General features: G+C 33.7%; 1 protein-coding gene across 1 annotated transcript in view; it reads left to right on the top strand.

The window, feature by feature from the left end:
* IGF2BP3 (insulin like growth factor 2 mRNA binding protein 3) overlaps nucleotides 1–17,609 on the top strand; it is a 59,219-nt gene that overhangs the window by 1,193 nt on the left and 40,417 nt on the right. Inside the window, exon 2 of the mRNA XM_015810612.1 lies at nucleotides 683–743. Coding sequence (XP_015666098.1) covers nucleotides 683–743 — 61 coding nt within the window. The remainder of the gene's footprint in view (nucleotides 1–682; nucleotides 744–17,609) is intronic.

Below are 17,609 nucleotides of genomic sequence, written 5' to 3'. Positions count from 1 at the left end.
TGGAAGCCCAATTCGCCGCTGTTTCTGGGTGTCATTTCGCTTTTCCTTTGGCTCTCAGGCATTCACTGAGCATCTCGACCTCTCAGTTTCTACATCCTGTTTTTGTGTGAAAGACGACTTGGCGGGCTGAACGGGGGAGGCTGGTTAAACTGAATGATTTCATTTGATTCCTGTTTTCACTCTCCTCCACCTCTGAGGGGGGGGGGAAACCTTGTCTCAGCCGGTGACTGTGGGAGTAGGCATATGAAAGAAGACATAAGAGGGTGTATTTCCAGGAAAAAACGCGTGGGGAGCGCGCTCATTTTTCACTGAAACCAGCAGTTCCTGTTTCCTCGTGACAAGTTATTAGAGGCCTGTTCTTTTCGTCAAGGGAGACATACATATGTATATGTCTTTGTGCAGTTAATGTTTCCACATTTTGGAAAGCGCAGGTTAAATAATGAAGCATCCACTTTAAATAAGGAAGACCTCTTGGTACTAGTTTGAGCATTTATCTTGGCCTCTTCTAAAGTAACCTTTGTGACTTTCCCACTATCCTACAACAATTTTAAAAAACCCATAAATGTGTTGTATTTGTCGTGTTCTGCATCATTACATATTCAATTCATGAGGGCATTAGAAGATTTGAAGGCATGAGAGAGCACATAATTCATTCTATAATGAGTTGTGTTACTGTTTGCAGGTAAAGTGGAGCTGCATGGTAAACTCCTAGAAGTTGAACATTCAGTTCCCAAAAGACAAAGGTATTTTATTACATACACATAATAGTTTAATGTCTAAATTGAAAATTGCATTATTTATAAGAGATTGAGAAAGTATTTTAATCTGAAGTTAGTAATTATATTTATTGGGAAGCTGTCAAGAAAGTTGTGATTGTAGTGAAATTTGTTACAATTAAAAGTTTAAATATTAAAATATTTTATAAGGCAATGAACTTAAAATAAATAATTTAACATTAAGAATTAGCATGCTGAAATTTAAAAAGATATATAAGGTTTGTCATCTTCCAAGGCTGGTGGTCTGAAATTGGAGAAGATACTGTTATTTTGAGAAGGGCCAACATGTTGAAGTTGAAGTATTTTCTCATCAAAAGATATTCTTATATAGTAGACAGCAGTTAAATTTTTTATGACAATATATTGCTTATACATAATTAGTCTTTTTTTTTGTTAACTCAGTGAAATGAGTAGTTAGCAGTACAGTTTTTATGGAGTTGATACATACGAATCTACCTATTAGAGCAACTTAACTTTGGGACAAGTACATCTGTTTTCACCTCCTGAATGATCAGGGTTATAAAGTATTCCCAGCATTTAAAAAACACAATTTTTTGTTGTGTTTGTTGTTATTCTTATTAGGATTCTAAACCTAGTTATGAATATTAACTAAATGAAAACAAATCTTCAAAACAAAACTTTTAAAAATCTTTTTAAAGACCTTCATAAAAAGTTTGAGGCGTATAAATTAGATTATCTCATATTAAGAATTAAAACATATAAAACCTATTTAAAGAAATTTAGTTGGAAATGTAAGGGTTAGGTAGTTGGCAGGATACCAATGTCATTTGCCCTACCTGTTGTATCTTAAATCTATTGGTATTTATTTTGGTATGCTTACTGAATACTTAAGCATTCATATTTCATTTGTAAAATCATTAGTAATATCCATTATGCATAAGCTTATTTAAAAATTCATTAAAAATTAAGACCTAGTTCCCAGGTATACGCTATCAATTTTGAAAATATGTACCATAAATAAATTTCTTAAGATATACATTTCAAATTAGTATCATGCAAAGTAGTACAATAGCCAATATTAACATCATCATACTTTATAAAATGAGAAACTACAATGAGTTTTTGTAATACATTATTATTATCAAGCAGTACCAAATGCTAAAATGTTGAAAATTTCTTGATATATTTTCATTTTTATTTCATTGTGTTATTGCTTTAAAGCTGAGTATACAGAAAAAAATATACCAAGCATCTAGTTGAAAAACAACATCTGCAAATACATTTATTTTATTTGCAAATTCAACTGCTTTGCATTGAAGAGATTTTTGCTAAAATTATTTAAAATGCCATCAATGATTAAAGTATTTGTGAAAACATGATATAAATGTTTAATAGAATACAGAATGCATATGTATAATATCTGACATGAAGGCTAGATAAAAATATAAGCTATAGCTCTATGCGCATTTGGAAATAAAGTCTTGTTGAACTTGGAAAGACTTCCCAATGAAATAATGTAAACAATGTGTTTGCTTGTAAATAATATTGTTTATTGTTAACACTTAAAAATGTACAATCCTCTTTAAGTAAGAAACTAACATTCTCTGGGAAGAAATATCTTTCATTGCTTGCTAATGGCTTTTCTTTTATAACTTCTTTTTTTAAAGTTCTTTGTATAAAGATCTGTATAGATAATTGAATAACCTTACAGCAAAATATATGTTTAATTGGTATTTTATAAATTTTAAGTTAGCTAAGTTTATTACTAAACTTAGTAATAAAATGCATTATAAACTCTCCTCCCTTTCTTTTTCCGCTTCTGTTTCTTAGTAGAAAATGTATACAGTTGGTACCAATTGATCTGGAACTGATCTGATTGGTTAAATATTTCAATTGGTCATTTGACAATTATATTTATTAAGAAAAAATTGTATTAAAACAAGAATTTTTGTGTGAGATAAAAATTCCAAACTATTTAGAGGCATGTCTATTTCCATATAATTATTCTAGTTTATGTTCTGTTCTACTAGATATTTTTCTTTCACTTAGTTTGGTGAGACCAAGGGTATATTGTTAATCCATCTATTCTCATATTAATGGTTTCAATATTCTTACAAATATAAATTACATTTGTAGGGCCAGTTATTGCAAGAAGTACCTCTTTTTCTATGGAAAAAGTTTCAAGAAGTCATTGCATTCCAGCAGTTTGAGCGCCTAAATTAAAATATGTTGCATCAATATTTAAAGAATTAACCTTTATATCTTCTGTGAAAAGCAGTATAGAACTTTAGTGTTCTTGAATGCTTGTTGAAATCCGGAGACAGGCAAATGGTAAATTTTGTGGGGTGAGAGTGGGAGTGGTCTGCATATTCCAAATAGATTAAAAGAGGAAACAGAGGAGATGGAGAAGAGCAAAATATGTATAATATAGTTATATTCAGAAAATGGTTTCTAACTTACTAGGAAACCTCAAGGGATCATAAGAATATAATATTTTGGTGTTCACAACTTTATGAATAATAGAAAATATCTTACTATATTATGGAAGTTTAGGTTACTTTATTCAGAACTTGGAAATGACATTGTAACAGTGCTGCTATTTAGCCACATGTTTGAAAAGAATGGGTAGTATTCTTAACTATGATTTTCACTTCCCACAAAAGGGAAAAACTATATAAAACAAGTTCATGCATGCATATTGGAAATCTTTGTATGCATGCCTTTTAGATAGTTTTTAGTTTGCTTCGGCAGCTGTTACTTTGTTGGGTGATATACATACCAGAGACTGATTATTCAAATAACATTAGTATCATCTGAATAGTTTAGCTTTGGAGTGGAACCTGATTCTTGCTGGCTGGGGCTACATTATATGGAGTCAGTCCTTGAGGAATATAAATATTATTTAATCCTTGCAAGTTTCACAGGTATGACATTATCCCTAAAATTAGAATCTTCTTGGGAAGTATTACTCTTGTTTTGAGAAGAGATGCTAATCTATTTTACAGCATGTATCTCTGTGTGTTTTGGGGGGAATATGTATGTGTGTTACTATCCTAACCATGTATTTTTAGTTTGTAACAGATGATTAGAAGTGAAACAAGTATAGTCAGCAATTCTTTTGTCTCCAAGCTCATGTATAGCAGTGCCTGGTATATTATGAACTGTTCCTGCACATTAAAACAAACATAAAAACAATCTTCTAACTCTTATACTTCAGGTACCAAGGTTAAGCCTTCCTTTTCTTTGTCTGAACATTTTATAAACTCATCTCTGCCACCCAAATTCCCAAATTGAGAAGCTTTGTGATTTAGGGAACTGGAAGAGGGAGATGGCTCAAGAGATGAAACTGTTTGCTTGTTGACCTCTTAATTTAAATTGTTTTTCATAGTAATTATGTCAAATGTTTTATGGATCAAGAACAGCTATGAGGAAAAGGAGCTGCCTTCATCTGCCATTCCATTTGGTAACGTTTATATGAGAGACTTAAATTTGGTGATTAAAAAAAAAGCAACTTTAGTACTTGTACAAACTACTTGAAGGGTATAGATAGACTACAGGGTTGCCATATGCATACTGTATTCAAATCAGATTTCTGCACAAAATGTGGTATGTTCTGGTTTACTGAATAATTAAAAAAATGTAAACTGTCTAATAATTCTTTTAATATATGGGTAAGAAAAATACTGAAAATCTGATCGATATTTAAAAATATTCTTCAGAAATCTAGTTCTATATAAGGGATTAAAGGTTTTGAGTTTGTCATGTAGTCTCCCCATATTGGCTTTCATATTAGATTTTATGTTTTATAGTTCTATATCCAAATCGTTGTATTAAAAAGTCTATAAAATATGTCTAAAGGAATAGCACTACCAAAGTGATTGTGGATAATCCCAAAATATAAATTTTGTTGGCTCTGATTAGTGGAGGGAGATTGTCAGGGAATTCCAGGATGGTTAACTGGACTGAGATTCTTCCAACTGTATTAGAAGAAGGCAATAGTAAATTACTTTGATCATAAGCCAAGAAAACTGCCAAGATGCAGTTACTAATGTCAAGAGCATCTTTATCTTTTACTTTATCATATGCATAACCAGGTTTTATAAAATACAAGTAATTGAAAATACTGGTGCTATGTTTTCATAGAAATACAGTAGAATGGCTTTTGACATAGATGATAAAATATGCAGCATACTTGGAAAATTAACCAGTAGTATCAGTGTATGCTGATACAAAGTTTAAAGATTGGCTTATAAGTATACTTAGGAGAAAAAGGAAGTTAACTTTCATCCCATACTTCCTATAATGAAATAGAGACAAATATAGCTGAACTAGTTTTACCATTAGTACAGTCACTGCTCTTTTGACCTCTAAATTAGTTATATCCTGTAAAACAGAATGATTTTCCATTTAAGCCAGTTCCACAATATAATGTAAGCTTACTGCTCTTACAGTAATCATTGTTTATCTTGTAGAATGCCATCCCAGAAACAAACCGTAATTATACACATATAAGTCCCTTAATTTTCTTGTTCTTTCTAACATTTTGAAAAACTGAATCTAAAATAAAATCTGCTTTTAATGCAAGTATTCCTTAGAATAGGATGTTTTTACTAATATGAAATTTTAAATTTTGTAAATTAATCTTAAGAAGCAATTATAGTGCACTGCCCACTTTAATACCAGTAGTACACTACAGGGGTGATCTAGGAGGAGGCATTTCTAATATACCTACTTGCTTCTGCCTTGTAACCGTGAATAGAAAGGTGGAGAAAGAGGTCGATCAGGCTTTGGTTGCATGTGTGCATTAATGTAAAAGGGTTCTGTAGCAGCCCTGAATGTGCATTTGTGTGTCTTCTGGCCTGAGAAAGCAGACATAACAGTTCTCACATAGTACTAAATTTTACTAGTGGGGTTAACTTAGCAAAGTGGTCAGTTTTTAGTTATTTATTAAAATATTTTTAAAAAGATTCAAACCAATTCATATACCAAAACATTTAAAAACCCAGTGATGTAACCATGGGAATTGCCACAGAAAATGATAATGTTGACAAAATCAACATCAGAACTGTTTTATTATTGATGAGTAATCATTGGGAAACAGATTTTGGGGCTAATATAATAGGATTCGTAAAATTATTGTTTCTTTGGTTACGGCAATGATAACTGCATATAAATGGTTTGAAATTGCTATTTTCAACTATGGGCCTCTGATAAAATGTTGAAGGAAAGAACAAGAACATTATGAGAGAAAAACTAAAATGAGGCAGCCATTTACCCACCTATTCTTCTCCACTGCCCTGCTCCCATCAGCTGCTCATTTGTTTGGCAAAATAACCAACAGTTGTCCAGTTTTTCTGAATGAAGGGCAAATGTATGAACTTTCCCTCCCTCCTCCCCTACCCCAGATTTGGCCTCAGAACCAACATAGTGGTTCGTATTGGGAATTAAGGGGTACACACATCTATTGATGTAAGGATTCGCTGGTTTCATATTTCTCATTATTCCTAGGAAAAGTTCTAAATGTAAAATAGTTTTGGGAAGTGCACATTTTCTAGAATCAGTTTCTCTTTGCAAATTGGAATTTTCCTTATCATTTGAAGGATTCTGAATGTCTGGACAAAAGAGTAAGTTTTATAAGGTGATAACTGGCATCTCGCTTTCCTCATCTACACTTGGAGGCTAAACAGGATCGCAACAGGTTAATGCTTGGATGGGAGCAACCAATATATATAATTCTCAGCTTAAACACTGTTCATGTAATGATGATCTGAGTTATGATGGTCTTGGAAAGGGTACTTAGAAAGCACTTCAGGCCATGCCAAAATGTTGCACCACTCACACAGTCATGTGATTGCAGTCTGGGTACTTTGCAACCTATTTTTCACTGATGGCCAGTTACTGAGCACCTTGCTATCATGTGATTACCATTTGCGATCTTTCTTGCCAGCTTCCTCCAAAAATCAAATGGGAAGTTGACAGGGAAGGTTGCAAGCTATTGCTGCCCTTTCAGAGGACTCATTTGTCTCTAAGGCAGGGGTATTAATTTTCCCTAGGGGCCACATGGGAGGCTGGGGTATTGTGAAGGGTTGAAGCAGTGTAATCTAATTTGGTGTCTTCAGCCCTGTCACTTCAACTGTTCCAGGGGCCAGCAGTGTACAGGTGCAGAAAAGCACTTTACATGCCCACTTGCAGTTGCCAGCCAACTGAAGTAGCGCACAGAAATTGCACAGAGCCGGATCAAATCAGCTTCTTCTTTTCTGTCCTGCAGTGTGCTTATTTACATGTGATTTCTAATTTCCTATTTCCCTCCGCAATGTGAGCTGAACAGAGACAGCCAAAGGGCTGAATGTGGCCCGGAGCCATAAAATGCCTAGGTCTGCTCTAGGGGGCTAGCTGAAAAAACTGCCAAAAGAGCTGAACTCCTTGGCAGGATGCAGAAATGAAGTTCAAATCCTGAAGATTTGAGCTCCATTCCTGCAAATCACCAGTGAAGTTCCGTTCTGTGCATAGAGGGAAGCTGAAGTCCTTTGGCAGACAACTCTTTCAGCAAGTCTCAAGAGATGAGAGAGACAAAATCTAAGCAGACAGCAGACAGGCAGTGAGTAAGATAAGAAGTTCAGGATGCCATAGGTTGGTCGAGAAAGTGTAGTGCAGGCCACCCCTGCCTTTCTTTGCTCAGGGGATGAAAATCCTTCTTGGATTTTGCCAGAGGCTTTTTTAGCTCCTGTGTGGAGCCTCCTAGAGGTATCCCTATCCCCCCCCCAAGGTACCATGTACTCCTTATTGGGACTTTGTTTGCTTAACAACCCATAAGATAGCTTAACAACTACAACCAGGGATATTGGGATTGTGATTGTTGAGCAAAACTTCTCTCTTTAACAACTGCTTAGTTCAAATCATGAAGAATCTGATCCTAATTGTGGTCATAAGTCAAGGAATATCTCTATTGGGTTTTATATTAGATTGAAAAAATTCTAATGGCAATCTATTTATAAAACTGCTAAGACACTACATAGATGTGTCCATGCATTTACCAGGAGTCTTGTTTGATTTAATAAGGTACTTTTATAGTCTGTGAAACCATTTCTTCCCTGAGTTCCAAACTGGCAGAACACAAGAAATAGGTTGCCAATTTCAACAGCAGATTGATAGCCTAATAAGCTCTGTGACTTCATGCAGGTATGAAGATGTTTATTTATTTTGACTTTGGATGAAGCTGGTATCTCTTTTCCTACTTCTGTTTCATACCTTGTATCATATATAGAATAGCCCCCAATCCTTCATATAGGATATGATGGCCATATTTATATTTAAAGTAAAATTTACACTTCTGCTTCCCATCCTAAAAAAATAAATTTAGAAATTGAACTGAAACTGTTTCCTTATGAAGAAATGCACACTGCTGAATCCTTACAGTGAATGGAAGTGGAGAATGACACCATCTTTACAGGCTTCTTTAGATTTAGATTTTTCCTTCTTGGTACAGGTTTTTCAGAAAGCAAAGAAGACATTTATTCAACAGAGACTTGAGTAGTTGATGATCATTTTGATGGAGGAGTTCCTTGATTTTGGTGGGGGTTGCATTTATTGATTTGAGTTTACTGAGGGTGGGTTTACTTGGACATTTTAGCTATTCATGTTTATTGTTTCTACTTTTACATATGTTGTTTCTTTTGTTGTAAGATGACGGGCCCATCTCGATTTGACAACATACAATTTTAGTACAAAAATAAAATAAATTATGGAAAAATTATTGAAACTCCTATTCAGGGATAGTAATAAATTAATGATAAACTGTCTCCGTTATCAGTTTCCTATGATAACTTGCCTGAAAATCAGACTGGGCTGGATTATTGTAGATCTGTTTTTCTCCTTGAGTTATGTCCACATAAGTAATTTTTATGTACTCCTTTTATTGTAATCAGACTACTTAAGGTAGCAATATTATGCTGTTCCAGGAAAACCAACCCTAGCTGTGTGATGTTTTAAAGACTCATTTTTGTATCCAAGTCAGTGGATCCAAAAATCGCTTTAAAGCTATCAACCTACAAGTGGGCTTTGTCTTACGACTATTTGTTTAACAATCATTCTAAATTACGATGGTGCTGAAAAAAGTGACTCATGAATGGTCCTTGCACTTATGATCATTGTAGCATTCCCACAAGTCATGTGATCAAAATCTAGGCATTTGGCAATAGACATATATTTACAGTGTTGCAGTATCTCTGCATCATGCGAGCACAATTTGTGACTTTCTGACAAGCAAAGTCAACGGAGGAAGCTTGATTCACTTAATGGCTACATGAAACAACCATGGCAAAAAAAGAAGTCACAAATTGGTCGTAATTTACTTAATCACCACACCATTTAGTGATGGAGATTCTAGTTGAGTTGTGGTTGAAAAGCAAGGATTACTTGTATCATACTGATTCTATCACTAGTTGACTGATAATCACATAAACAGTACATTATCAATTATCTATATGTTAACTTTTATGCAGATGCACATCTTTTAAGTGAACAGTATTAAATATGCTCAATGCAGACTCTAGACTAGCTCATAGAATACAGTACTTTTTGTCAGTGATTAAACCTAAACACTCTGCTTATGGTGGAATATACGTAGTCCTTGAATTATGAACAGTCATTCAGTGACTGAAGTTAAGAATGATGGGACTTACAATCCATGTCCAAAGTTACAGCCATTGCAATGCCATTTGCAGTCATATGACCAAAATTCTGCATTTAGAGCATATATCAACTTCTGCCACCTGCCTATCCCCACTCCATCTGTGCCCTTTGACCCCTTTCCATCATGGGCTGTGCCATCCAGCAGACACATGCTGTCTTCTTGTTCCTATTGGGAGGCCTGGATGGCCTGGTTGCTGGGCCACACGAGGGCTAGGCTTGATTGGGGGGGGGAGGGGGAGTGAGGGGAAAGCAAAAGCAGCTCTTTTGCAAAGACCTTCTGGGCACAGCACAGCAACAGTGTATGCCACAATTGAATTCACTAAGGAATTCGGTCACATATTGTGTCACTTTACAACCCCACCTCTTGGTGATTGAAATTTTTGTCCCTTGTGCTACCTATAGTATTTGATGCATATTAGAAAAGGAGACTAAAGCGGACATACAAGAAATATTTCAGAATTAATATTTCTTTACAGATGACTGAACTACTCGTCCCAGTAGAGCTTACTGTGAAATATTTTGGGTACCCATGTGAAATTTTACATTAACTTGAGAGAAGAAAGACCTTCCCTTTCCAGAACTAAGAATTCTTATTAACAAAAAGCTACATGGAGAGGTTCATATGGGTGTTTTTAATACAATGGAGCTTGTGCACTTGCAGTTAGCTGGAATATTTCTTGAAGAATTTCTTAGTAAGAAGTCTTTAAAACTTTGCATTAAGCTTTTTTGTCTTTAAAATTGGTTTTCATTTTTTGGTCAAAATAAAACATGTAATTTCAATAAAGTATTTTTTGTCTTTGCTATAAAGCTACAATGCACAAATAGTATAGATTCAGAGAAAATATGACTTTGTGTTTTTTTTTTACTAAATAGGTAGGTAAATCACAAATTATGAATTTTATCTCCCAGTAGAACACAAACATGAAATTCAAGAAAGGCATTCTGTAAATCACTACTGAGAAAAATAAAAGTTACAATGTGCTAGTTAAAATACTGAATAAGAGTTGTGCCTCAATATGTTTTTAGAGATTTTTTCATGTCAAATTCACATAATTCTTTTCCCTGTATCCTGTTTTCCTCATATTTGTATTATTATTACTTTTAGTTAATAGGTTTCTCTTTTTTCTGCAATCCAATTGAATACAGGTAGTCCTCAATTACAACAGTTCATTTAGTGACCATTCAAAGTTACAACAGCATTGAAAAAAGTGACTTATGACCGTTTTTCACACTTTTGACCTTTGTAGCAACCCCATGATCATGTGATCAAAATTCAGATGCTTGGCAACTGACTCATACTTACAATTGTTGCTCTGTTCCAAGGTCATGCGATCACCTTTTGCAAACTTCTGACAAGCAAAATCAGATTCATTTAACAACCGTGTTGCTGACTTATCATCTGCAGTGATTCACTTCACTGTGGTAAGAAAGATTGTAAAATGGGCCAAAACTCACTTAACAAATGTCTCACTTTTGGGGTCAATTATGGTCATAAGTGAATACTTTCTATTCATTGAGTCTGAAATAATACTTTACTTGACAGTCATAAAGAATATCCTGATAAGGTTTTCCAGTAAGCATAGTTTTTGACTAAAATGCATAGAATATGCCTTGATTTTCATATTACAATGCTTCCTTATAGTGCTTGCCAAAGGAGGGGCAATGTTGTGGGGAGAAGGGTATCATCATAATCTATTAGCAGGAGGACATGCAGAGGCAGTCTCTACATAGACTTTCTTCTGCGAAGCTCCAGTGTGCCCCATGCAGATGTGTCACAAATATAATCATGCAAAAGTACTCTGTAGTACTATTTTATAATATAAATTGACCTTAAACTTTCTTATGAAATACACCAAATAATACTTTATTGGTATTTTCTTTTAAGATATTGCAAATTGTATTTGTATGTATTATACCTAAGTTTTTGTAAGACTTACAAAAAAAATCTACAATCTCTTTGATTGTTATGTCCATTTGGCTGACCTTTCTAAAATATGCTATTGAATTTTTAGCATGCTGTTCACCAAGATGCCTTTTTGTTAACTCCTGAAGTTAGAAATTGAGATTTATACTAGACATTTGTATCAGGTGGGATAGATAACTCCTGAGATTCTAGAAAAAATATTACTCAGAAAATAAGCAAAGTAGTGAGTAAAATGGATCAAACCTTTTTTTTCTTATGTAGTGCTTGTTTATGTGTGTTTGAGGGAAATAGAATGGAATAGAAAAAAATAAATTGGAAATTAATACAAAATTATTTTTCATTAGAAATGTTTGGTAGGGTAATCCCCGCCAATGCTTTATAACTGTATTAGAATTAGCAGCCTAAATAGATGATGTCTTAGTTGTTTAATAATTTGATTTAAAATGTAATTATTATTATTAAGGGAATATATTATTAGATATTTTCTTAAACAGATTTGCTGGTAAATGAAAGATACATAAGTGGAATGATGCTTACACAATAATTAGCAATTGGATACCACTTATGAAATTGCATCAGTAAAAATAGAACAGGTTTATTTCATCTTCAGAAAAAAATATAATTTGAAGAGTTAATTGTATTTAAAAATTATATTCCTTATATATTATAGTCTCAAGATGAACAATAAAATTTACTGAAATAAAATATCACAAGAATAATATAATAGGATCAATATTAAAAACAGTAGTGAGTAATGAAATAAAAAACCCTAAATATAGCATAATTGTAAAAGCTCATTGAGTGACTTCTACCAGTCATAATCTCTCAGCTCAAGCTATTCAATTGTTGTGGAAAAATAGGGTGCCTTGAGTAAAAACGTGGCTTTATCCTACTATAAATATACAAACCACCCAAGTTTCAAGTCATGTGCTTTTAGCTCCAAATCTTTTCTACCAACATCTACTCTTTCATCCAACTAAATAGCAAGCTGCAAAATACAATTTTAAATAGGGTAATCCCAAACCACCTTTTTTTTACATCTTGTAAAACTTTATATTCAATACTTATTTATCATACTAATACCCATATATTTACTTTCAATCTTAAAACCCATTTTATTCATAATTTTTTATTTTATAACCTACTACTACTGCTGCTACTACTACTACTACTACTACTACTACTACTACTAATAATAATAATAATAATAATAATAATAATAATATTGCACAGACTGACTACAAGCAACGGCATGACAAAGTAGCAACAATGGTGCATTGGAAGATCTGCAAGAAATATCATTTGCCTGTAAGCAAGAAGTGGTGGGATCATAAAATAGAGAAAGTCATAGAAAATGATAAAATTAAACTGCTCTGGGATTTCAGAATTCAAACAGATAAGCACCTGCAACATAACACCCCGGACTTAACAATTGTCGATAAGAAAGACAAAAAAGTCTGGATAGTGGACGTGGCAGTGCCTAGAGACAGCAAAATAGACGAGAAAGAACTGGAGAAGATAACAAAATACAAAGACCTACAAATAGAAATAGAAAGACTGTGGCAAAAGCAAGCAAGTGTGGTGCCAATAGTAATAGGCGCCTTGGGTGCAATCCCAAAACAACTGGAGCACCACTTGAACACCATTGGCATTGAAAAATTCGCCAGTAGTCAATTGCAATTACTAGGAATTGCTTCCATCCTGCAACGATATCTGTAATACCATCAAACATCCACATCTGCCTATCCCAGGTCCTTGGTAAGGACTCAATAGGTAGACAAAAATGCCAAGTCCAGTCTGAACATCTGGCTGACTGCGATGATTAATAATAATAATAATAATAATAATAATAATAATAATAATAATAATAATAATAATAATAATAATAATAATAAAGTTGGAAGGGACCTTGGGGGTCTTCTAGTCTAACCCCCTGCTAAGGCAGGAAACTATACCATTTTGGACAAATGGTTGTCCAGTCTCTTTTTAAAAACTTCCAGTGTTGGAGCATTCACAATTTCTGGAGGCAGGTTGTTCCACTGATTAATTGTTCTAACTGTCAGGAAGTTTCTCCTTATTTCTAGGTTGCTTCTCTCTTCGATTAGTTTCCATCCATTGCTTCTTGTCCTGCCTTCAGGTGCTTTGGAGAATAGCTTGACTCCCTCTTCTTTGTGGCAACCCCTGAAATATTGGAACACTGCTATCATGTCACCCCTCATCCTTCTCTTCATTAAACTAGACATACCCAATTCCAGCAACCGTTCTTTATATGTTTTAATCTCCAGTCCCCTAAACATCTTTGTTGCTCTTCTCTTTACTCTTTCTGGAGTCTCAACATGTTTTTTACATTGTGGCGACCAAAACTGGATGCAGTATTCCAAGTGTGGTCTTACCAAGGCATTGTAAAGTGGTATTAACACTTCACGTGATCTTGATTCTATCCCTCTGTTAATGCAGCCTAGCACTGTGTTGGCTTTTTTGGCAGCTGCAGCACACTGCTGGCTCATATTTAAGTGACTGTCCATTAGGACTCCGAGATCCCTCTCACAGTTATTATTGAATAAGGTACCACCTATACTATATCTGTGTATTTGGTTTTTTTTGCCTAAATGTAGAACCTTTTTTCACCATTGAATTTCATTTTGTTAGATAGTGCCCAATGTTCAAGTTTGTCAAGATCCTCCTGTATTTTAAGCCTACCTTCTGGAGTGTTGGCTTGGTGTCGTCTGCAAATTTGATGAGTTCCCCTTCTATCCCCTCATCCAAAGCATCGATGAAGATTTTGAAGAGCACTGGGCCCAGAACAGAGCCTTGGGGCACCCCATTCCACACCTCCCTCCATGTAGATGCAGTTCCATTGAGGACCACATGCTGAGTATGGCTGATCAGCCAGGTACAAATACATCTGGTGGTGATGCTGTCTAACCCACATTTTTCTATCTTATCAAGTAGTAAGTTGTGGTTTACTTTATCAAATGCCTTACTGAAGTCCAAGTAAATTATATCCACAGCATTCCTCTGGTCTACCTTTTATTTGTGTTAATGTCTTTGTTAATCTTGAAACCTGCTAATGCACCAAATTCTTTTATTTTACCCACTAATACCTTTTAAAGGATCTTCCAGAAACAGCACTGTCATCTGCCATAGCTCTTAACTTATAAGTCTCTTTTTAAATTTTTATTCCCTCATCCTATCTTACATCTCTATTCAAAATGTCAAGAACACAAAAAGAAGACAGTTCTGTTGTGTTCCTTTTTCACATGGTTTTGTTAAATCTCCATTAACAATAATTTGTACTTTCTGTGAGGTATAAATCGATTATAGCCATTTTATAACATTCTTCCCAGAATTCATATCTTCCAAAATTGAAAATAGAAAAATTCATTTCAAATTTTCAAAGGGTTTCTCTGCACCTAAACAAATCAAGGCAGTTTGTTTTGTAATAAATATTTTAGAATATCTAGCAGTTTTGACATTATCTTTTAATTGTCTTGTAAGTAAAAACCCACACTGATATTCATGATTAAATTCTTGCAAAATTATCTTCAATCTATTAGCTAGGATTATTGTAAACAATGTATAATCAATAATGATATTGTTCTATAATTTCTTATTAAAATCATATCTTGTCCCTCTTTAGATATTAGTGCTGTATTAGTCTCTAAAATTTTCCTCCCTGTAAAATAGAAGTTGTAAGGTTGTAAACGTTTATTGTCAAAACATTTATAATAGCGTAATAAGATAAGATATTGTCATTTTTCTACGTGTGCAGTGTCACACATTAAAATGAAATTCTGATGCCCACTATCAAAACAACAACAAAAAATACATATATTTTATATATACATAGTTCATTTTCTTTTACTGTTAACCGTGCTAACTGTTGCTGTAAAAGTTTGATTTAATCATAAATACTTCTCTGGTAATTTTCTTTAACTCTTCTTTTTTTAATCATCCAGAATACCCTGTGTTTTCTCTTCATTCTTCTTTTTAATACAATATTACATTGTATAAAATAACCTCTAAAAAAAACTATTTGTGTCCCAAACTATTCTTAAAATAGTGCCTTTATTTAATTTGTTATTTTACAATCCTTCACTGTTTCTTCTTTGCATAACATTTATTTTAATCTCCCTCTAAAAGAAGGTGATTTGTTTTTACGAACCAAACTTTCAAATTTCAGCAGTGAAGTTCTTTGAGATCCAAATCATACTCTATTCTTGTAAAGGCTCCTTATCTTTTTGAAAAGCAGGTATCTATTCTCTAGAATTACCATTTTTCTGTTTCCACACATCCACTAAGTTTATATTGTCCATTAAACTAAAAAAAAGTTTTGGTAATTTATCTTGAGTAAGAAATTTGTTGGAAAAAAATCATTCCATTCCAGTACCCAATTTTAATCTCTCCTTGAGTTACAAAAGTTATAAAAGCAAGGGCGTGAATTCCCAATACCATAGTCTTAGCCCGATGTAAGTAAATATTCTGTCTCATCAATCTATCATGTTCAGTAATCAATAGGCTTTCTGGTTTTAGTTGAGGATTAATATATATATAGAACAACTCCATTTCTTTTTTTTATTCCTGCTGAGAGAAATTTTTCATCCAAATTTTTATAAATCAAATATTTTATATTTTTCTTATATAATTCTCTTGTAGACAAATGTATTTTGTTTTAATTTTTTAAGTACTGAAAATATCTTAAAAATAGGGTGCCTTGAGTTCCTGGAGGAAACTTAGGATTAATATCAAGCAAAAGTAAATAAATACAGCATTCTAATTAGCAGTTTAAATAGCATTTCAGACCACACAGGAGAACTCACAGGACAGCTATTATAGAGAGATGCTGCATTTGCATCTCATGATTTTGAAAAACCTTTTAGAGACTGAATTGAAAGGGTTAGGGTAGGTTAGGATTGCCCTGCCCAAGCCATAGATCTCTTTTTCTGACATCAGACTTGCTTTGTGTGGCTTGCAGACTAGGTTAATAATATTTCTATTTGCCAAAGCAAAATAAGATTGCATTAAATTATTATATTCCTTCTGGGATTGAATATAATTGAAATTATAATTTTTTATAATTGTTCTAACAAGCAACTTCTGTCAGCTGTTTCTGTGATCTAAACATATGGAATGGAATAATAGAATAGAATAGAATAGAATGGAATAGAATAGAATAGACCTTGGAAGTCTTCTAGTTGAACCTCTGCTCAGGTAGGAAACCCTATATCATTTCAGACAAATGGTTGTCCAGTCTCTTTTTAAAAACTCCCAGTATTGGAGCGTTCACAACTTGTGAAGGCAACTTCTTCCACTGATTAATTGTTCTGTCAGGAAATTTCTCCTTAGTTCTAGGTTGCTTCTCTCCTTGATTAGTTCCCATCCATTTCTTCTTGTCCTGCTTTGGATAATAGCTTGACTCCCTCTTCTTTGTGGGAGATATTTGAGATATTGGAACACTGCTATCATGCCAGTCCTTCTTTTCAGCAACTGTTCTTTATATGTTTTAGCCCCCAGTCCCCTGATTATCTTTGTTGTTCTTCTCTGCACTCTTTCTAGAGTCTCAACATCTTTTTTACGTTGTGATAATCGAAACTGGATGCAATATGCCAAGTGTGGCCTTACCAAGGCATTATAAAGTGGTATTAACACTTCACGTGATCTTGATTCTATCCTTCTGTTAATGCAGCCTAGTACTATGTTGGCTTTTTTTGGCAGCTGCAGCACACTGCTGGCTCATATTTAAGTGATTGTCCATTAGGACTCCGATATCCCTCTCACAGTTACTATGATAACTGGTACCTACACTGTACCTGTGCATTTAATTAATATGCCTTTAATAGTTGTTTTAGTAAACACTCTGCTTTTAAAAAAAGTTTACAATATTTTGTTATGAACTAGATAATTTTATCTAGTTTGAGGAATTTCCATATTTATATTATAAAGTTCTTAAAATATAAATAGTCTACAAAATTAAGACCAGACTGGAAATAAATTATATCAGATGTTTGCTTAGCTCTTTGAACAGGTGTTTATCTAAAAAAAGGTAAAAGTATTTTAGTATAAAGTTTAATTTAAAATTTCAATAGATACCAAATAAGAACAGAGACCAAGTCAAATCCCATTGGTTTATTATACACAAGCTAAATTTGTTTTTAAATCCCTATTTGGAGATACGAACATATGAAAAAAAGGGGGGGTCTCCTAATTTAAAACTTTATGTTGACTGTGATGTTATAGAATAAACATATTTAGGACAA

The sequence above is a fragment of the Protobothrops mucrosquamatus genome, unplaced genomic scaffold (assembly GCF_001527695.2).
Source record: "Protobothrops mucrosquamatus isolate PMUCROS unplaced genomic scaffold, P.Mucros_1.0 scaffold12, whole genome shotgun sequence".
NCBI lineage: Eukaryota > Metazoa > Chordata > Lepidosauria > Squamata > Viperidae > Protobothrops > Protobothrops mucrosquamatus.
Note: the sequence above shows the minus strand (reverse complement) of the source record. Positions and strands in the feature narration are given on the sequence as shown.